This window comes from Aegilops tauschii, chromosome 7 (genome assembly GCF_002575655.3).
Source record: "Aegilops tauschii subsp. strangulata cultivar AL8/78 chromosome 7, Aet v6.0, whole genome shotgun sequence".
Classification (NCBI taxonomy): domain Eukaryota; kingdom Viridiplantae; phylum Streptophyta; class Magnoliopsida; order Poales; family Poaceae; genus Aegilops; species Aegilops tauschii.
The window spans coordinates 630965034-630986853 of record NC_053041.3 but is presented as its reverse complement, the minus strand read 5'-3'; the positions used below and the strand labels follow the sequence as shown (position 1 = coordinate 630986853).

The 21820-nt window shown below is 44.0% G+C and overlaps 4 protein-coding genes and 1 pseudogene across 4 annotated transcripts; 2 read left to right on the top strand and 3 right to left on the bottom strand.

Annotated features, from left to right (window-relative positions):
• Window positions 1-343: 343 nt before the first annotated feature.
• LOC141026499 (uncharacterized) lies at window positions 344-3863 on the bottom strand. Its single transcript, XM_073503155.1, has 3 exons — window positions 3635-3863; window positions 2971-3194; window positions 344-1524 (listed from the first exon to the last, which is right to left on the bottom strand). Exons 2-3 carry the CDS (start codon window positions 3180-3182, stop codon window positions 558-560), a joined length of 1179 nt encoding a protein of 392 aa, XP_073359256.1. The 5' UTR covers window positions 3183-3194; window positions 3635-3863; the 3' UTR covers window positions 344-557.
• A 3569-nt stretch (window positions 3864-7432) lies between these two features.
• LOC141027558 (GDSL esterase/lipase At3g09930-like) lies at window positions 7433-8123 on the bottom strand. The gene is made up of 3 exons (XM_073504624.1): window positions 7841-8123; window positions 7763-7785; window positions 7433-7721 (listed from the first exon to the last, which is right to left on the bottom strand). The coding sequence occupies exons 1-3, from the start codon at window positions 8121-8123 to the stop codon at window positions 7476-7478; spliced, it is 552 nt and encodes a 183-aa protein (XP_073360725.1). The 3' UTR covers window positions 7433-7475.
• A 10-nt stretch (window positions 8124-8133) lies between these two features.
• Window positions 8134-8863, bottom strand: LOC109760891 (GDSL esterase/lipase At2g36325-like). Its single transcript, XM_020319691.1, has 2 exons — window positions 8677-8863; window positions 8134-8477 (listed from the first exon to the last, which is right to left on the bottom strand). Exons 1-2 carry the CDS (start codon window positions 8861-8863, stop codon window positions 8134-8136), a joined length of 531 nt encoding a protein of 176 aa, XP_020175280.1.
• A 7916-nt stretch (window positions 8864-16779) lies between these two features.
• LOC109760880 (uncharacterized) lies at window positions 16780-18066 on the top strand. Its single transcript, XM_020319680.2, has one exon. It carries the CDS (start codon window positions 16780-16782, stop codon window positions 18064-18066), a length of 1287 nt encoding a protein of 428 aa, XP_020175269.2.
• A 2123-nt stretch (window positions 18067-20189) lies between these two features.
• On the top strand, window positions 20190-21354 carry LOC141027557 (uncharacterized; annotated as a pseudogene).
• The last annotated feature ends 466 nt before the right edge of the window (window positions 21355-21820 follow it).

Below are 21820 nucleotides of genomic sequence, written 5' to 3'. Positions count from 1 at the left end.
GATGGGCTTCTAAAGTTACAATCAAGAATGACGGTGCACACGATACGATATTGCCTTGATACGCTCTTGGTCTCGCACGTTTAATAGTGGAAATTGTAGCTCTCATTCCGTACCCATGAGTACCCTACCGAACTTCTCATATGCCGGTTATTGACCCAAGTGAATTGCCGCTCCGACATACTGTCTTCCCGAAGATATAAGCTCGTCAATCACAGTAATGAACAGGAAAGGTCAGTGTGTGTCAAAGTGGTGAGTAGAAAGCCATGACACAAATCGCCAAAAGGAAAGCTAGTTATTGAAAGACGCAAATTAGAGTAAACAGTTGTATGAAAGATAATGCAGCTTGCCTAGGCTCACAGTCACAGGGTAGCTAAAATATTTGCGCTAGCAGTCATTTAATTTAGCAGTTCGGAAATGATAACATTGGATAGCTAGGACTCAGACACACATACTAATAAGAACAATAGAGTCTCTGCACTACATATACAGTGCAGATGGTTCTGTGTGTCTACTTTATTTTTCATCGGATGCGCCGAATCATGCTGACCACATTTTGCTCAACCCCTACGGAGGATGTCTCCAAGGAGCACCTTGTTCACACGCAGAGACTCCTCATCGATGCCCATGCCAAGCTGCGTGAGAACCTTATTGGTTAATATGCGAACGTCTTCACTGCATCCACGGCAGCTTAGGATCCTCTCCATGCCTTGGATCGCTTCCTTGTCGTTTGAGATCTGGCTACACAGCTGGGCGCCAGTCTCTGCCGGAGAAGCCATGAGCAGGGACAGGACTTGCAGTGACTTGGCTACGATGGAGGTCGACGTTGCGTCGTGGTCGATGGGGTGTACCAGGTTGGAGCTTAGGGGCGCCACTACCTTGGACAGCAGGCCCTGGGAGTTGCTCATGGCTCTGCAGTTTTCTTTGTCGGCGGCGAGCTTGTGAAGGATATCGAAGCCTTTATCCATAAGCAGCTTGCTGTAATTTTCAGCGGACTGTCCTGTTTGGAGCTTGGTGAGCTTGTCGGCGGCACAGTCCTCGTCAAGTTGCTGCTGAGAGACGTCGATCAGCGAGCCTATGCGGTGGATCACTTGTTCCGTGTCATTTGTATAATCTTGGTGCCACCATTGAATCAGGAAAATTACGTTTATCAAAGAAAGGAAAAATGAGAATAACCTGTAACAGAAGAGCAAACCCTGCAACACAGCCAGTGAGTACAAGACATTCAGGGCCGGCTGCAGGTGTGAATATTCATCCTTGCCGTTGTCGTAGTCATGTTGTATTAGACGCCAGATAGAAATGCAGGCGCTCAACAGCGGCCCACACACGTAGAGTGCCGCTAGAGGGCACACTACTATGGGAACCAAAAGCAGGTGACACAAGCACACAACAACTGCTAGCAGTAGGCGTGGACAGGAGTCATTGTCATCGTTTGGAGTCAGAGTTCCAACTATAGCAAGGTAGAGGCCATAGAACGAGTACCCCATATATTTTAACTTCTCCTTCAGACCGACATCAGCAGAGACCCTGGATATACATGTACCAGTTAAAGAGCTGTACATGATACAGAGTGACATGACAAAATGGTGTACGTTGCCCAACAAAGTAACATGATTAAATTACAGAATATTCTATGCATCGGATTAAGTATTATTCTGGCTTTCTGTAAACCTTGAATTTTACAAAAACCTATTTACGGATAATTTTCTTCATTTTCCGAGCTCAACACAATATGTTCAACACATAAGCGTATTTTCACATAACAGATCGTCTTGTAGGAAAACAGAACAATGGTAGAAAATCTTAGGAAAAAAACATACTTCCGACAATTAATCCAACAACAGACCATCTAAAGCTCATTCTATTGCACCAGGAACTTATGTAATCAAACGACAAAACCATGGTATTTTTCATCGACAAGGCATTTAGGTGTTCAGTTTTGTATAGTGATCCATCGATTTGCAATTCTTGCTTTCTCTATTCTTCAGTTCCTATGTTCTCATAACTATTAAAGTATATTAGAATTGAACCCCTCAAGGTATTTGCTATGGAAGAGATTAGCGTATTTGCGCACCTTAAAACTATTTCCTTGTTTAGCTAGTTTGAGTGTATGCCAATGTTTTGCATGTTCTCCTATCCTATCCCTAATAATCAAGGGAGGGCAATGTTTTTGCAATTTCTATGTTCTAGTTACTTTTAAAGATAATCAAATTCAACACGAACCCCTCAAGGTGTTTAGCTTCAAAAATATTCAACCCATCATGTGTTCACATGCCTTTAAAAATATTCCCTTCTTGCCCAGCTAGTTTTTGTGTGTTTGCCAACTTCCTCATCCTCCCCGGTCCCGTCCCTATCCCTGCTCATCAGAGTTTGGCACACATAGACGTGCATCCAAGATTTTCTTTTCGTAATTCCTGAAGTCCAGTAACTTAAAGTATAATAAAATTTGACATGTTTGCGCACCTTTAAAATTATATCCTTAACGCTTAGCTAATTTTGCATTTATGCCAGCTTCTCAACGTCCCCTATCCTATCTCTGACAATAATCACAGGCAGGTACACATATATGTGCACCAAAATGGTCTTGCAGTTTTTTCTCTATATATGTAAATTTCTTGTATATATAATTGCGACATGCATACATCAATACTTGTTGCTTTTCGATATTATAAAGCTGGAAATACCATCTATGCCTCTTCAAAATAACTATTGAAATTCCATGACCGAGCAAGAAAACTTTGGTGGTCATATACCTAGAAATCAAATGTTTCTAAATGTAATTAATTAAACTTTGTTGAGCATTTCCTGATCAATCTAATTAAAGACAACTATTACGGAGATTGTAGGATTCACAGTTTTGTGAGCATATTTCCTGTCACATGTCTCTCTCTACTTGTTTTTTAATGTCTCTCTCTAATTTCATTATGTCTTGTACATATGGGAGCAAATTGAACAGTGGTCGAGGAGAATCACCGAGGTGTTAGTACGAGGGTGATGATGGTGAGGGACCAAAAGTCCTTCTTCCCCAGATTGGAGACGAAGCCGCCTAGCAGAACGACGGTGGACCAGGTAATGACGAGGTAGGCCAGCCCCCTAACAGCCATCAACAGGTAGGCCATGAACAGGGCATAGCAGTTGATAGACCCTACTTCGTTCCAGCGGGTATCAGGTTCTTCCCGTGCCATCCGAACTGCCTCCTGAAAACAAGAAGTCATTGTTAATTAATTTCAACATGCATGCATGCAGCCTGTTCAGTTCAGTAGGAAGCAAAGCTAGGTCATGCAGTATATATGTGCAATAATGTCATGCGAAAGCAGGGGCTAAAGCCACTACAGAATGCATGGCAGGAGGAGCCACAAAGTATATATCTACTTGAGTCCCTTCCTGGCCTCACGGAATATATCAGACGGGTAGAATGATCAACCTTGGCAGTGCAAGCAACACGAAGCATAAATACAACAGATCTAGTGGTAATTTGATATGTCGATTGAGAACACCAACAGAATGCTACAGCTAAACGCGAAGTACGGCTTAAACATGCTCAAGATCATGTTAACCTTATTCTTTTTGGTAAGGGACGACAAGCAAAAGGGAGAAGTAAAGGACAGAGAGAAACCACAAGGGACCATGGACTCACCTTCTGGACCAAGGTTGACGACCAAGATGAGGCGTTGACGACGAGGATGAGGACTTGGAGTCACCACAGATCAAGCGCCAGAAGATGGCTGCGGCAAGGCGGAGGAGAATGCCGTCAATTGTTAGGAAAAGGGAGAAACGAGGAGGAAGGCAGAGCTCCAGACCTTGGCACGCATGGAAGGGAAGCAGAGCATCCAACTGAGCTCCAAACCTTGGCACGCGTGGAAGGGTTAAGTATAGATCTACCTGTCCGCGACACAAGGACTAGGGGCATTGGCCCATGCCACTAGCGTCCTTAACTCGCATTTCCCTTCCAGTGCTCCGACTGCAATGGCGTCTGCCCAACGCCTAATTAAGCGTAGGTCGAGCTTTGCTAGTCACACTCAGCAGTGCATGCCATGCATGCCTTCAATTCACACCACCACCCGGCCAGCTCCCCGGTGCATTATTGAGCTTGGGCGTACGTCGTAGTATACGCGCTTGGCCTCAATTAAAGCACGAGGTCATTCATCAGTAGTATGGTGCTTGAGATTAGGCATTGCATTCCCCTCCTTTCGCACTGCTGGTTAAAGCACACTATACAGCTTAATTCCGAGTTTAGAAAAATGGATTCCAGGTACATCATCGTTTGGATCACTCAGCTAAACATGCTATATTTTTTATGAGGTCAATGAATATAGACCTCATGGATGACAAGGAGGTCGACATGGTGTGGCCTGGTTATTAATTAGCAGAAGCGACCTCACCCCGCCAGTAGCCAGTCAAGATATGAATGAAACGATCCCTCAGAAGCGAGATGACCCATGTCCATTTTGGGGAAGAATCGACGTCCCAGCTTGTAGCAGTTGCAAGTGGACCAGGCCAGAAAGCAAGGTACGTACAGGTGCAACTGCATGAGGCAATCCTCCAGATGATAAATTGCAATTTGCTAGTGACTTGCTGTAAATTTTAGTCTTACGCGGCAAACATGATGACGGAGGCGGTGGCCACACCATGCGAAGGGGTGACACCTAGCAAACACAAAGGCATGTAATCCTTTGCAAACGGGTAGAACGATCTACGCAGATTTTATTAACACGGCTACGAGTGTCAGGAAGGTCGAGTATGGACACCGTTGAAGAGAAGCGGATGGCGTTGCTCATGTGTTACCTAGCTTTTGTTTCACTCCCTCAATAACCATAGCTTTTGTAGTTTGTTTCACTAATAATAATAATTGTTGTTCGGCCCATGAAATCCATAATGCTATAATGGCCTTGCCTAAAAAAATTGAACCTCGGGTTGTGATCTCGGCCACCTCAATGATCCCAAGATTGCCGCCGACTCCTTCTCCTTCTACATGCGCCTCAACGGGCGGGGAGATATTTTTTTTAGTAACGGGAGAGATATTGTTCATTGGTCTGAACCCGGCGATGTGCGTGTGCGTGTCCACCAACCTGGGCCGCTTCCATGCCTTCTGCCTTCCATTGGGTTCTGCCTCGAATATCTTTGCCATCTCATGCCTCGAGGGCATCTGGGTCAACATGGTCAGTGGTGCTGGTGACGGTAATTCTGCTCGCAATGGCTGATGCAGTGCATGATGATCAGGTTAAAGGAATATCATGCGGGCGCCAGTGGGTGGCGGCCGATGAGCACGCTATGCAACGACCTGGTGGTAGTGCAGAGGTGGTAGCTACTAGCTATGGACTAAAGCGCAAAGTTGCAATGTAATTTGTCAAATAACCCCCTATGTGCGGTTGGTTGAGATGATTTGTACCAGTTAACACCCACTTATGGAACATTGTGTACTAAAGTGTGAGATTTCTAACTTAACGTATGCAACTGAGCTTGCCCAACAACTTCATATACTAATTGTTTTACTACTTCCGATTAGTATGGCATGATGTATCTTTTTTGTAGGAACGGGGCCGGGAGAGTATATCCATATGTTTTTAATGAAACTATAGTACTATTTGTTAGAGTTTACTCAACTTGTACTGTCCAAATCATGTCACACGTACCGGAGAATGAAACGATGGGTGTACCTTTAGTTCCACCATCGAGAGAGTCGATCACACCCACGAAGGCAGAGGTTATTAGCATAAGTGACCATACCCCACCTTACTTGCGCAATCAGGATATGAACGATCTGGACGTGTTCCTCCAGGAACGAGATGGGCCATGTCCATGTTGGCAGACAATCAACGTCCCATCTTTCGTAATACATTCTGCGTAGAGATGTCATGTACGAAAGGACTAGGACCGTTGGCCCAGCCAGTAGGTTCTTTAACTCACATTGCCCTTCCGGTGCTCTGATTACAATCGGGTGTACCCAACGATCAATCATAAGCATAGGTCGAGCTTTGCTAGTCAGATCACAATTCACACAGAGACTCAGAATCAGTCGTGCCATGCATGCCTTCAATTCACACCACCATCAAGCAAGCTTTCTGGTTGTGTTTGGTGAATTACTGAGCTTTAATGTGTCAAATTGACGGTGATCTGCACGTCGTACATTCTTGGCCTCACTTGAAACACAAGGTCATTCCTCAGTTCTCACTGCTACTTCAAGTACACTACACAACTACAGAGTTTGAAAAAAAAAGGATTCCTGATACAGCATTGTTTCTATCATGCGCCTAAACGTATATCGTATTTATTTTTTAAGAGCTAGGTCAGTGATGATTGATGAATCTGTATGTTGTGTAGGGAAGCTCGACATACTCAACGTCTATACGTTTTTAATGAAATTACAGTACTATTGGTCACAGCTGACTTGAATTGCGCCTTCCAAATTGATGAAATGATGGCTGTGCTAGCTCTTAAATCAGAGCAAGGAGGGGTGCTATGCCTTAAGGTCACACTCATACCACACCATCCAGCAGGCAGTGGCGGGACCTGGTTGTTTGTAGATACGATGCGACCTCACCCAGCCCGCCGTCAACTCACACACCAAGCCAGATATGAAACGATCAGGACGTGTTTCTCCAGAAACGAGACGGGGTCCTCCTGTCCATGTTGGCAGCCACCGCACATGCAGCAAAGTCAGGGCAAAGAACCAACGTCCCAGATTGTAGCAGGTGCAGCCGTGCAGGTGGATCAAACAAGAAAGCTTCTCATAAGTTGAGCGAAGAAGTACATGTGCAACAGCGGCACTCCTTCTAGATGAAGAAGGGGCAATTGTTAGCAGCTTGCTGTAAATTAATTGCATTGACACGGCTACTGGGATCCGGAAGGTCGAGTTTGGCACGGATCATGAGTTACCTAACCTTTTGTTTAGCTAAAAAAAATCTTGCAGTTGGGCCGACGAACCCCATAACCGCAGAATGGCCTTCCCTGAAAGAACATGTACCTAATCCCATAATCCAAGCGCCTGAGCAATGGCTTTCCATGTGAGCATTTTTACATTACAATTTATTGCCGACGGAGAAGAGTGGTAGAAGTCAGATCCGACAATTGATGTTTGAGGCTGGTATAGCCTATTATTATCCGGCCCCTTTTGCTCTGCTTAATGGGATTTTCCTTTGACACCCATGGGCCATCTATTCTCCGGGTTGCTATATTCTGGACATAATGCCAGTGCGCTCGTCCCAGTAGTGCCTTTTCTTCTCATTTCATGTAACTATCCACAAGCTCAAGTACATGCACACTAGATTCACCATACATACGACCAACTTTCTAGTAATAATAAGCCATTAGCCGGTTCACGTTTCATATACTACACTTGGCTAAAAGTTTGGCAGAGAAAGAAAAACTCACAAACTTCTTCCCAAATACTTATATACTATATATAGAGCTAACCTATATATAAGAAATTGCACCAACTATCTAGCAATCAATCTAGAAAGTCTTGAAACTACAAGGCATCATGGAACATAGGCCCGATCTAGAAACTCCTTCAAAGGTTGTTCTAGCGCCTTCATCACGGCTTTCCACCCAGCATGTGTCGGATGCACCTCGTCCCAGTAGAAGAGCTGGTCTGGATTTTCGCATAATTTGTAGAGGGTCTCCCCTGTATCGTCCTGCTGTCCACAAAACCCTGTATCATAGAAACCCTCGCAACATGGGGCCAGGTTGTTGTTGAACTTGCTGGACTGATCCGACCCTTTCACCTGCATGCACATGAAAATTGTATGTATAAATAGTCCCCAACACGTGTTGAACCAAGCTCATACACTAGAAACCAGATTTAATTTACAGCATGCACGCATGGATATATGCAACTACTTACCTTGGGCATGATTGATGATGTCAGTGAAGGCGGTGTAGAGGTCCAGCACGTAGGCGTTATTCTTTTTGCCCATCAACTGCTTTAGATTTTTATTATGCACGGACGCGGCATAGTTGCCGAGAAGGTCACATATGGTGTAGTTGTTCGGGCTAGTCCTCAAAGGTGTGCAACCAACAGGATGCATGTTGTTGACCAGCACCTTTTTCACACCAAGCTTTTGTATCTGCACGACGTTCTTCACAATCTCTGTTGTCACGTTCCCAATGTAAGTATCGATGTCCATGGAAGAAAAATTAATCAGTAAGGTTGATATCGATAATAATATAAATTGATGGGTGGTTCGTGTTTAAGTTGGACGTGTGAGTCCGGCTACTACTTACATCATCGAAGCTACTCAAGAAAGAGTTCTTGACGTCGGCGCCGCTCATGTAGTCGTTGCCGGAGATGGCGACAAGCGCGACGGAGTGGCGAAGCTGGTCTTTTGAGATGATTCCGCTGTTGATGAGCCTCGTGAAAGACTTGACCCATGCGGCAAGAGTCGGCACCTTCTTCTGGAACACACCGGCGCCACCGGAAGCGAAGGTCATGCCAGTTGGATCAACGGATTGATCTAGCGTGTGCATGTACGCCGGAGGGGCTGCATTGAGGTTCAACGCGATGGCCGATGGATATGTTCGATTAGTTTTAGATTTAGATGTGCTTAGAAATAGGATTATACATGTCGTAGTACACTACTGATAATCTAAAACAAATTCGACCTAGCTAGCTAAGTACTCTCTTTGTAAAGAAATATAAGAGTATTTAGATCGCGAGTACTGGAATAATAAATAAATTACCAATAAAATCGGACTGGATTCGGTTGTTTGAGAAGCAGCCAGTTGGTACGGCGGCGGCGGAGCGACGAGGGTTGATATAAGGGCCGTAGGGGTAGCTCCATTGACGCGAGAGATCAGACTGGGGCTGACCACCCGGCAGCTTGGGGAGGTTGCCGTTGTCGGCAAAGTCGTCGCCGAAGACGAACATGCTGGTCCACTGGTTCTTTGACTCCTTGGCCAGTGGCGGAGCGTGACCAAATCTAAACAGGGGGCGGGTTTCACGTATCCAAAATGTACCGCAGCAGTATGCCAGGGGTATCAAATATTATTTTCTTTTTTAAAATAAAAAAATCGAGGGGTACGTACGGGATACATATTGGACTGTATCGGGGCTGTATCCGGCTGGATACGAGCGCTATCTGAAGTATCCGCACAACATAGTTGCTACCTAAAACGAAATTGATAAAGCATCGCAATTTCTATCCAATAATCGACTAGGTAGACATCAAAATTACCACTTACCAGAACATCTCAACTCGTCACATATGACATGAATTAGCAGAAGCAGACAAGCAGTGACTAGCAGCTTTGGTGACAAGAACTCTAGAAGAACATCTAAAATCTGTACTTAGCAAGAAGCTGAGAGGAGGTCAGGAGGAGTGGACGCAGACGCGCAGTGCCGAACTACCGGTGTCGTTGTGGCCGGTGGGCGTGCCGCGCGCGAGAATGGGTTCGAGGTCTGCTCGAGCTTGAGTTGCCGCCGCCGTCGCCAAGGAATTGGGTCGCCGGACGGGGAGGCAGGACCGCAAGTGGGTGGGGATTTGGGGAACAACTCTTTGACTCTCACGATTCACGAACGAGGTGATGGTGGCTCGATCTCTGCCGAGCGGTGCTGCAAGTGGGCTGTGGCCTGTGGACTCATCTGCTGATGGGCTGGGGCGCTGGGCCAGATCGTAAGCATACCTAGTAAAAAAAGTTTACTTCGGAAGGGGGGGGGGGGGGGGGGGGGTCGTAGCCCAGTTTCTAAGGACAGAAAAAGGAAACCACACTAGGTGTCACTTTGTGGGCTGTTTGGCACGCAAGGCGAAAGGCAATTTATGAACTTTTGTTCCAAAACCCCCATCAGGCAGTATCTTTTGTAGACTCTTATCTTCAGGAGCTACAACAAATCCCAGCGGCTCAACAAAAAGTGTAAGTACGTGAAGCTTCAGGGCAGCAGCGCCGTTGGAACCCATCTCCAGCTGGGGTTGGCAAAATCAATGTGGATGGCGCACTAGCAAGGAACAGACGAGTGGGAGTGGCTGCTGCAGTCTGCCGAGACTCAGATGGTAATTTTCTGGGCTCGTCAGCAGTTGTCTTTAAAGGAATTAGAGACCCTCTTATTTTGGAAACATATGCTTGCCGAGAAGCCCTATCTTTGGCGGAGGATCTCTACGAGCAAAATATCATGGTAGCCTCAGACTGCCAAGGTGTGGTGCAAGACATCAATGAAGGCACAGGGGGTGCCAATGCGGCTGTTATACATGAAATAATAGACCGTAGAGCTAGTTTCTCTTCTTGCTCTTTTGTTTTTGAGCGAAGGAACAATAACTTCGAGGCTCATAATCTCTCTAAATTCGCTTGTAATTTAGATATAGGGAGGCATATTTGGTTGGGCACTCCTCATGACCCAAACCGTGTACCTATGAACATTGTTTTGAATCAATAAAGCGAGCGAGATTTCTCAAAAAAAAAACTAGGTGTCATGGAAGGATATGACACAGCCGAAGAGTATGGGAGGCCTAGGCTTCAAAGATATCGAGATTTTTAACCTAGCCTTACTTGCAAGGCAATCATGGCGTCTATTGCAAAACCCTGATTCGTTGAGTGCAAGAGTACTAAAAAGTGTTTACTATCCAGAGACAACAATTCCTGGAGCTTCCCTCGGCAGCCATCCAAGCCAGGTTTGGAGGTCGGTCATTGAGGGGCGTGACGTTCTGATACAAGGGCTGATCAAAAGAATTGGTAATGGCGAATCAACTAGAATATGGACTGACAACTGGTTACCTAGAGATGAGATGTTGCGGCCCTATGGGTGCAAAGTTCAGAACCCCCCAACTTTTGTTTCAGAGCTCATTATTCCACAGTCAGCGACCTGGAATGTTCCAAAGCTCCGAGAGGTCTTCTTCCCATTCGATGCTTCACTCATCACCGGGATCCCTTTATGCACGGGGAACATGCCCGATGTCTGGTGTTGGCACTTTGAGAGAAACGGGGTTTTCTCAGTCCGATCAGCATATAACATGTTGGTAGCCACTAGACAGCGCAGGGAAGCATGGTTAGAGGGCTCGTCTGGCCCTTCAACTACCACTACTGAAGCATCCGGTTGGAAATCTTTGTGGAAAGCAGCAGTCCCTGGTAAGGTACGAATGTTCCTATCGCGCCTATCCAAGCAGTCTCTGCCGACAGAAGATGTAAGGGATCATCGTAATATGGCAACATCTACAGCGTGCGGCCTTTGTGGGGCACCGGACTCATGGCGTCATTCTTTAATTGAGTGCACTATGGCTCACTGCACGTGGGCATTAATGGACGAGGACTTGGGGCAGAGCTTAGTCGCAAGCACGGTGCCGAATGCAAAACAGTGGCTCTTCTCACAACAGGAATCTTTATCACATGCTATGTTTGTGAGGTTGGCTGTCACTCTATGGGCTATATGGTCAGCGAGGAGGAAGGCGATCCATGAAGGGGTGTTCCAGAGCCCACACTCGGTGCATTCCTTTGTTAACAGATTCATAGCTGAGCTTGAAATGATAAAGGAGATCAAACCATCCAACAACACCAACATCCAAGCTCCGGTAGCAGGTAATGCCCGCAAGCGACCGAGAGCCCCGCCGCAAGACTTTGCGAAAATTCATGTGGATGCAAGGATCAGATGCGGAAGAGGATGTTCGGCGGTAGCAATATGCCGGGATCAGAACGGTACGTACCTTGAGAGTTCGGCTCTCGTTGTGGCAGGTGTCGACGATCCGGCAACAGCCGAAGCAATAGCTTGTCGGAAGCATTGTGCTTAGCGGAGGATCTCCACCTCCATCAATTCATTGTGTCCTCCGACTCTAAACAGGTTACAGGGGATATTGTTAATGGATCTCAAGGTAGATATGGAGCGATAGTCTCTGAGATTAGGGAACGAGCTTCCCTCTTTAATTGTCAATTTATTTTTGAAGGTAGAGCTAGTAATTATGAAGCAAACATATTAGCGAGATTTGCTATTTCGTTAGTTCCCGGGCGTCATGTATTGTTTGGCCTACCACATGACGTGAACTCGATACCACATGTTGTGGTTTTTTATGAATATAAAGTTAGGCCTTTCCCTAAAAAAAATCTCCACGACGCTCCGCCAGTGTCCTTGGCGGAGGGTGTGCCTCGAGCCTCCACGCTAGCGGCTGTGAACGTAAGTAGACCGATCATTATGTCAGCACTTGCGAGCATGCATGCAGAACAGCAGAAGACGAAGAAGGTTTCCCAAAACGAATATGAAAAAGAAACAAGGAGCTAGTCTTTACCTAATATTTACATAATAATAAAACAAATTGGGTTTCTGGTCGTCCGTCATGACATTTTTTAGAAAAGTCCCTCTGTTTCAGAGAATTCAACCCGCAGTCTTGTTTTAAGTTAAAATGAATCGTTTTTGTATTTTACACAAAAGTCTCTGTGTTTTTTTGAAATCAACCCGCCGTCCGGATTTAAGTCACACCCGAACCGTTATTTACATTTTTCAAACCCCCCTGATACTTTAGGTAATTCATCCGCGGATCATATTTAAGTCAAACAAATGCTTTTTTAAATCATCCATGTCTTTTAAATCGTAACTCCGATTTAAACATGTTATATATGAAATTTGATTAGAAAAATATGTAGAATATGAATATGAGATTATTTTTACCTGTAAATATTTTATATATTATTTTGGAATATATTTAAATCAAACAAATGATCTTCTAAATTATCCGTATCTTTTAAACCGTAACTTTGATTTTAACATATTATATATGAAATTTCATTAGAAAAATATGTGGAATCTAAATATGATGTTAATTTTATATGTTAAGTATTTTTTAAATATTGTTTTGATAGCAAACTTATGTGCAAGATCCGTTTTTCTTTCGTACCGGTGGCGATCCGGATTGTGAATAAACACCCCACTATAACCATATAGGAAAAAGAAAACATCAATAACTACACATGCATACCTCTGAAAAATATCGCAGGGGAAAATAACAAATTTCTTATCGCAAGAGTGAGAGAAAGCGAGAGAGAGAGAGAGAGAGAGAGAGAGAGAGAGAGAGAGAGAGAGAGGAGAGGGAGGAGTGAGAGAGGAGAGAGAGACGCCTTAGGATTAACCATATTCAAACACGTTTTTTGTTGTTTTGTGTGAACACCGAGGCCATCGCCGGCGAAGGTGAGAAGGAGGATAAGCGGCAACACAAATATGATGCCTCGCAAAAATAAAGGAGACGGACCTATTGAGGTCTTGAGTGATGGTTATTGGGTTAAGAACGTGTGTTATGTTTTCCCTCCCGTTGCAACGCACGGGCTCTTTTGCTAGTAGTAGATAACATACCATGGAAGAAAAGCACGACGATGAGAAGGCACACAACGGTCGGATGAAGCTTCATGGTTGCGTCGCCCCGGCCGGTAGAAGGCGAGTTGGCGTCCGTGTGGAACGAGCGATAGCTATGGGAAGCGGGTAGGTCGATCGATAGGTGTGGCCGTCTATATATAAGTGGAGAGCCTATAGCTAGGTACGTAGTCCAACTCGTGTCCTATCCGACCACGTTCGTGTGTAGTATAGTACGTACTAGAACCACGTTTCTGTGTAGTACTAGTAGTAGTGTAGTACACCGACCGATCCACTTGCTAATCTCATCCGCTCCACTAAAGCTCAGGTTACTTTTGTTTCTGAGATTAAATCCTCGAAGGTTCGTTCTTGTGATCTTGTTAATAGGTTTGATGTTACTAACAGTATTGTTGTGCCTTCTAGAGGGTCTTGGGGAGGGCTTTGGCTGATGTGGAATTATGAGCTTAATGTTTATGTGTATAGTGCTTCGTTCCACTCTATCCTAGCGAATGTAGTCCATGTAGTTTCTGGTGTTTAGTTTTGTTTAATATGTACTCCCTCCGTCCGGGAAAAGTTGTCCACGGCGTAGTTCATTGTGATTTTTGCAAAAAATACCCTTAGGATTTTAAATCTCCTATTAATTACTCCTTTGCTTCTTCCTCCTCCGGACGCCCGTGGCAGGAAAAAGCCCGGCGCGCCGTCGGCAGCCGCCGTAGAGCCCAACGCCCTGCTGCCCACCTGCGTCGCCGCTGCCAATCCGCGGCGCCCCTGCCCACCTGCGCCGCCCGCACGAAGGCGAGCTGCGCCGCTGCCCACACGGAGGCGACTGCTCCTACGCGGCGACCAACTGGACGCGCGCCTCCTGCACGGCTGACGACACCTCCCTCGTCGCCCTGCTCGCGTCCCTAGCCGGTGCGGCCCGCGCCCTCATCCTCTGCCCGCTTCCTCGCGCCCGCGGCCGCCCGTGCGAGATTTGGGCAACTCGCCGGCCGCCGCTTCCTTCTGCGGCTTCCGTGATTCCCTCCAGCCTCTGATGCTGCTGCTGTTGGGCGAGGCCAACGCCCCCCGATCGAGTCCTCACCTTCACAATAGTGTGCAACATCCACATTCGCCTGAAAGGGAGAGGGAAGGTTAAAAAGTTCAGGTTCCGTTAACTGAACATGTTCAGGTTTAGGTTCTATTAACTGAAAAAGTTTAGATTCAGAAACATTGTTGGACTGATAGGAAGTTTGTTGAACAGAGTAATCTACACCTGTAATTTCTACTGTTATGCCTCTGTTACTCCAGTCAAAACTTTCAGTCAAGCATAACTGATCATGTAACTTGAGAAGATTACTCCAGATTTTGGAAATAATCAATTACTCTAGATTCTGTCAATTACTTGTATCAATTAATCATGTCAATGAATAATTACTCCAGTAGGTAGGACATGGGTATATGCAAGTTATAAAATTGCAGTTGTGTCAATTACTTGAAGCAATACTTAGTTAAACTAAGATAGCTCACAGTATTTGTCTGCAACCTATGCCATTTCCTTGTCGGGTAGACCGCTCTTCTGTCCCTCCTTTCGAATGTGAAGTCCACTGGAAATGAGCACAAGTCTGGTCCGTCAAACTAAGATTAGTCGAAAGCAACAGAAGAGCACTAACCAACCAAAGTTCCACTAGAATTAGGCCACTAGAGAGGAAATAAACAGGTGTGCACTATGCTAAAGGAAGTTGATAAATCCAAACCCTGAATTATTGCATGTAGTTGCTGAAAACAAAAAAGGATGTAGTATAAAATCTTGGTGTTCTTGTAGTCCTTTGTTTTTGTAAAATGGTCTAAAATGTGCAACACAAACAATCTTGGATTTATTGGAGTAGATCAATTTGGGAAGTATAGGAACAGTGGTAGATCAAGAATGGAGGAAATTATTGGAGTAGATCAAATTCAGTCATTATACTGTTTGATGCCAGCATCAATAATTAGTTCTGATGCATCAACACTTCTCTATACTGCATGCATGCTTGCTCGAGAAAAAAAAAACAGTAGAAGAGCAGAACATGCATGCTTGACAAAAAAGAGAGCATAAAGTAAAAAGAATACACTATGATCAATCCAGAGAATCATCAAAGTTGTTCCTAAACTGAAGATTATTCCTAGTTTGAACATGTCACAACACTATGATCAATCCAGAGATTTCTCACTCCATTACATAATTCTGATTGTTAACTGAATTTACAGTGAAGTTTCAGTAACTATAGTAACTGAATTTACAGTGAGATTTCTCACTCCATTACTCTGCTGTTAACTGTATTATTCTGCCGTTAACAATCAGAATTGACACTATACTATTCAGTAAAGTTGATGTTCAGAACCTGTCATTTTCTTCTAAAACCTGTCAATTTCTGTTAGGTTTTGATCTGTCAAGTTGATGTTCAGAACCTGTCATTTTCTTCAAAAACCTGTCAATTTCTGTCAAGTTTTGATCTGTCAAGTTGATGTTCAGTCAAGTTGATGTTCAGAACCTGTCATTTTCTTGTGAGAGATACTACTAGCATCTTCTCTACATCTTCAGTAAATTATCATTTGGCAGTTTAAAAAAACTCATAAAGTGGAGTAGGAGCACATAACCATTTACGCCACACTTGTCCTTGAAGATTCTTCTTCTTCTAAACTGAATATAGAGAATGAAATTTTTTGCATTAGTAAGATGGAGTACCAAATTAGTGAATTCAGCAGCAAATGGAATACCAAATTAATTACTCTAGATGGATTATGTATAGAGTTGCTTCCATGTGTTTTGTTTATAAAATTTTAGCAAACAATATAAATTTCAGTTATATAACCACTGATAGAAGCATGTGAGAGCAAAAAAAAATTAGTTAGAGCAAAGTGTTATGAATGTAATTGAAAATAAAGATAGCATCCATTATGCAAATGATCTTACTGGACCAACATATCTTATGCACTACTCTTGTTATGATTATATGCTAACCATTCATATTCCGTACTCTTGTTATGATTATATGCTAACCATTCATATTTTATACTCTTGAGTACAGAAAGGAGCACACAACTATGGATTTGAACTTGATCCCGGAAGAGGAAGATGAAGCTCAACAAGAAGAACAAACTCAGCAAGATGATGCTATTGATTTGAAAACTTGATCCCGGAAGAGGAAGATGAAGCTCAACAAGAAGAACAAGCTCAGCAAGGTGATGCTATTGATTTGAACTTGATCCCGAAAGAGGAAGATGAAGCTCAACAAGAAGAACAAGCTCAGCAAGGTGATGCTATTGATTTGAACTTGATCCCGGAAGAGGAAGATGAAGACATTGAATTGAATTGGTTTCCTGAAGATGAAGAAGCTCAAGAGGCACAAGAAGATGAAGAAGTGGAAGAAGCTCAAGAGGCACAAGAAGATGAAGAAGTGGAAGGAGCTCAAGAGGCACAAGAAGATGAAGAAGTGGAAGAAGCTCAAGAAGATGCAGAAGTGGAAGAAGCTCAATAAGCTGACGCACAAGGCAATCCAAGAGGGATGGACCTGACAGACAAGCAGAGATATGGTGTTTACTTTGCTCTGCGAGTAATCAAGCTTAGAGATGGACAAGTTCACCTGTATGACAGGGTGCTCATTGCGACTATGCTGAATGTTCACCTACGAATAGTTACAAGAATATGGAATCTGGCCAAAAGACAACTTGGAGCAGGCCAACAAGTTGATGTTTCAAGCAAGAAGAATAACAGTGGTAGGAAGAGGAAAGAACTAGATCTGTCGAGAACAACTACAATCCCTGTGTACAAAAGAAGAACAATCCGTTCTCTCGCAAGGTGTTTAGGTGTTCCCCGATCAACCCTACATGAAAGATTTCAGTTGCAAGAGTTGAAACGCATCATGAGCACCATCAAACCCACCCTCAAGCCACAGAACAAGATAGCGAGACTAAAGTTCTGCCTATCCATGATTGATCAAAGATGGATATCAAGTCCTTGGCCTAGATTCAAGCCAATGAAAAATATCATCCATGTAGATGAGAAGTGGTATGACATGACTAGGTTGAAGAGTAGCTACTACGTACTGCCTGGAGAAGAAGAACCAAATCGAACTGTGCACAATACTCATAGCATTGGGAAGGTAATGTTCCTAACAGCTATGGCCAAACCTCGCTACAATGAAAATGGAGAGATGACATTTGATGGAAAACTTGGCATTTGGCCGTTCGTGGTACAAACCGAGGCACAACGAACAAGCCACAACAGAGATACGGGGACAATAGAGTTGAGACCAGTGATAGTTACCAGACCTGTGTGTAGAGATTACTTGATCAATAAATTAATCCCTGCCATTCAAGACAAATGGACTGGCGGTGACGAGGACACAACGATTTTCATTCAACAAGATAATGTAACACCGCATGTCCTCCCTAATGATGTCGGTTTTCTAGAAGCTGTGGCACAGACAGATCTGGATATTCGACTATTGCAACAACCACCGAACTGTCCTGAGCTCAATGTGTTAGATCTTTGTTTCCACTGCTCCCTCCAATCCCTAACCGACTGCAGAGCACATATGAATATCCAGGAATTGGTACAAGGTGTAGAGGAGGAGTTTAAGAACTACGATGCCCATAAGTTGTTCAAAAGCTTTATGATGTTGGAAGCAGTCATGGTCGAAGTGATGAAAGATCAAGGAGGAAACAACTACAAGATGTCGCATCTGCATAAGGAACGTCTACAGAATGCTGGAGAGGAAATAATCGGTGTATACTGCAGTCCTGAGCTAATTACTGACACCAAGGCCATTATAGAACAAGGAAATGAGTAGATAGAGAAAGGAAAAAAGAAAGGGAAAGGGAAAAGGAAAAGAAAGGATAGGAGTATGTGATGTGTCATGTGTATGTATTGTGTCATGTGTATGGCTTGTGTCATGTGTTCAACGAGAAAGGATAGGAAATGAAAGGATCGAAGTATTTGGATTTATTTGAATCATTTGAATTTATTTGCTTTATTTGGATTTAGACACCATTTCTCCAATTGCAAACATACCTAAAGTTTCCAATTGGACAGTAATGGCAAGATGCAAAATGGTGCTAGTAAAGTTTCCAATTGGACAGTAATGGCAAGACTGAAACAAGGCAGTGTTGAGCATGTCCTAGCACTAGCAGCAAGTTCAGGCCAGATTTAGCCAAATTGGAAACATTATTTCTGAAACTATGCATAACTGAAGATTATTTCTGAATAATTGGAAACAATTCAGTTTGCAGGTTACAAAAAAATGAGCATCTTCTCTGCATTTATAAAGCATTGGGATAGTGAAATTATTACCCACTTTGATGGAATTCTAGCTTGTGATGATCCGACTTACTTAAAAAAATTCCACTGATAGAAGCATCTGAAGTAAATTGACTTACTTCAGAGGAATTACCTAGCGATGTGAGGAGTGGCAGCAGCCAGTAGAGGCGGTTGGCTGGTTGCAGACTGTGAGAGGCCGTCAGGTACTGCAGTAAACTGAAAATGTTGAAGTAATGTTCCACTGCTCCTACAGAATGTTGCAATGTTGTCACAGTAATTACTTGATCAAAATAATTATGTCCTTAACTGAATAAAATTTATTTTACTTAACTGAATAAACTTGCTGCTCATTTTTTCCTTACATGGACAGGTTCACCTCTATGACAGGGTGCTCATTGCGACTATGCTGGATGTTCACCTGCAAACTGTTACAAGAATATGGATTATTTGAATTTTTTTGAATCATTTGGATTTATTTCAAATTATTTGAATTAATTTGAATTATTTGGATTATCTGAATTTATTTGAATCTTATGATAAGATGTAAAGACAAAACTCCAGTTAAGAGAAATAATATCTTCAATAAATACTCCCTCTCTGTGAAGCTCACATGTAAAGGGTCATTACAAGGATGGAGAAGAAGAGGAATCTAAAGCATTAATGGCTAATTAATTTGGAGTACTCCCTCCATTTTTGTTTAAAGGGCGCAGCTCCAAAGTCTCTGGGACCAAGGTGCCTAGCAATTGGACGAAAATCTGGACGTGGGACGTGAAATTAGCATCGGGAGTTATGGTTCTGCGCCTAACTAATCGCGTTAAAAACGCTTAGTAACCCCCACGGCCAATCAGCGAGCCATCTCCTCGCATGCACTGGTGGAGCCAATTCCAGCCGCGATTTCCTCTCTTTCTTCTTTTTCCCGCACTCGTTCCTTTCTCCCCGCTCAGTTTCCATAAAAAACGCGAGTGAAAATTTCATCTCCGATCGAAAACTCGCGCCGATCTTCCCCGCTGCCAAATTGTAAACGAAATTTTCACCGATCAATAGTTCCCGCCGGTGCTCTCTTTATATATGTGTGCAGATGGAGGCACACGAACAGACATCGGTCTGCATCTCTCCTCCATCTCACTCCAATGGCGCCGCCACAGCCAGGGGGATCAGATCGCCGGCCTCCTCCTCTTGGCCTCCGTGGGCTTTCACGGGTGGCTTTCCAACCTAGATCGCCGCCACCAGGAGCAGTTCCTCCTCCTCCTCCTCTTGGTCTCACTGGACGCGCGTCGATGCCAGCTTTCTCCATTGGCACCGCTCGCTCGGAGCTGCATCCTCCTCCAACGACATTGCCTCGACGGCGCGTCGGCCTCGCACGCCCATCTCGTCCTCCGGCACCTAACGAGGCCGGTTCCTCGAACTGGAGTGTCTCCATTGGCGGAGCCGTGGCAGGTAGCGGAGAGATGGTAAGATCTTCGTTCGTGGGGTTTAGCCTCGTCAATGGTGGCGGCGGGATCTCGTTCGGCAGTGGCGGCAGTGAGTCCATGGGCTTCACTTTCAGTTCCGGCGCCAGTGGCATACGGATCAGAGATGGATCCTCCCGTGCTGCCGCCATAGAAGGTAAACCCTAAACCCTAGTTGTAGATCATGTACTCATAGTTTTTTGTAGTTTTAGATGATCATGTACCCTAAACTCTTGTCTGCTGTCACGTGTGCATGATCAAAGGAACTGGGTTCGGCCTTGCTGGACAGAATGGGCAGGAGATGACCAACGGAGACACTCCAACAATTGGCTACCGAGGGGTTGGATACAACCCAAATTTTGCCCATGCCGACGAATACCCTCCTAGTCAAGAGCATGTTCAAATCCAAAAAGAACCTACGATTTGAGTAAGCACCTTTTGATCATATTTGTGTGTTTCAGTAATATTCACAAAATTTCGCATCTAATTATTCTGTCCAATGCATTTAGATGTTATGTCGAACAAGGAGACAAGAACGCACTACCGTACAGATGATAAGTGACACATATATTCTGAGATCCTTGCCCGTAATGGTGGGGGTAATAGGTTGAAGCATGGAGTTTCTAAAGCTGTTGCACTAGCTTGTGAATGTCCAAGGAGAATAGTGCAAAGGGTATGGCAGCAGGCTAAAAATGGTGGAGGCATTACAGGGGTAAAAAACAATCGGAAGCTCAAATCAGGAAGGAAAAAAGATAAATTTAAACATAGATGCATTGGAGGCCATCCCACCTGGAGAGAGAACAACATTAGAACAAGTTGCTGGACATCTAAACTTGTCAACTACCACTGTTTGGAGGAGGTGAGAGTTCTACTACTGAATTGTTGTCAAATTTCTACATGTCAACATTCCTTTATTTTATGGATTTCTGAATGATAGGTTGAAGATGAAGGAAATTCGACGAATAACAAGTGAATTGAAGCCCGCCTTGACTGATGCAAACCAAAGGGCTCGTCTGGAGTACGCTCTTATGCATCTTGAACCATGTAGCATAACATCCCTAGGTGGTATTAATCCCACATTTAGGGCTAATATGGATGTGGTTCATATAGATGAGAAATGGTTTTATCGCACGCGGAAGACCCAGAACATGTATTTGAGTCATAGAGAGGAGGCACCACACCGGGAATGTAAAAATAAAAGCCACATTCAGAAAATTATGTTCTTGTCCGCAATGGCTAGACCAAGGTATGATGCTCAAGGCAATTGTGTGTTTGATGGCAAGATAGGGGTTTGGGCTTACACAGAGTGGGTGCAAGCTAAAAAGAGAAGTCACAATAGGTTGGTACTTGTTCTTGTTACTACTTTGTGCTAAAAAAATTTGTGCACATTATTCACTACTGAGTAGGTTATAGGTTAATCAATCCCTAGCTGAGTACCCCCATCAAAGGCTCAATAGGATCTGGTTGAGTCATCAAGCGTGCATGAGAGAGATCATCAAGCACAAGGGGTCTATCCACTATGTTGTTCCTCACTTGAAGAAAAAAGCACTAGAGAGACAAGGTCTTCTCCAGGTTCGTTTGACGATTGACAGAGAATATGTCGAGCAGGCAATTCAGTACTTGAACTCAACATGAGTTGTAACATTAGCATTGACAGAGAATACTGTCTTTGAAAGTTTGTTTACAATGCAATATTGGGACTGTCTTTTGCACTTTGACAGTGATAACTTTGATAAAAAACTTAGCACTGACATACTTCATAAAACGCAAAAAAAAATCCACTGCAATAGAATTTTTTATTTCATTCCATAATTCACAACCAAGATCAAGGTTCACAAT

Excerpts from the sequence above, each read along its gene's own strand:
- LOC141026499 (XM_073503155.1), bottom strand. The coding sequence starts at position 3,182 with ATGGCACGGGAAGAACCTGATACCCGCTGGAACGAAGTAGGGTCTATC. Across the intron at positions 1,525-2,970 it reads ACCCTCGTACTAACACCTCG|GGTCTCTGCTGATGTCGGTC; the intron begins GTGATTCTCCTC and ends ATGTATATCCAG.
- LOC141027558 (XM_073504624.1), bottom strand. The coding sequence starts at position 8,123 with ATGGACATCGATACTTACATTGGGAACGTGACAACAGAGATTGTGAAG. Across the intron at positions 7,786-7,840 it reads CATCATCAATCATGCCCAAG|TGTATGAGCTTGGTTCAACA; the intron begins GTAAGTAGTTGC and ends TCTGGTTTCTAG. Across the intron at positions 7,722-7,762 it reads ATGAGCTTGGTTCAACACGT|GTGAAAGGGTCGGATCAGTC; the intron begins GTTGGGGACTAT and ends ATGTGCATGCAG.
- LOC109760891 (XM_020319691.1), bottom strand. The coding sequence starts at position 8,863 with ATGTTCGTCTTCGGCGACGACTTTGCCGACAACGGCAACCTCCCCAAG. Across the intron at positions 8,478-8,676 it reads AATCCAGTCCGATTTTATTG|CCCCTCCGGCGTACATGCAC; the intron begins GTAATTTATTTA and ends ACCTCAATGCAG.
- LOC109760880 (XM_020319680.2), top strand. The coding sequence starts at position 16,780 with ATGGACCTGACAGACAAGCAGAGATATGGTGTTTACTTTGCTCTGCGA.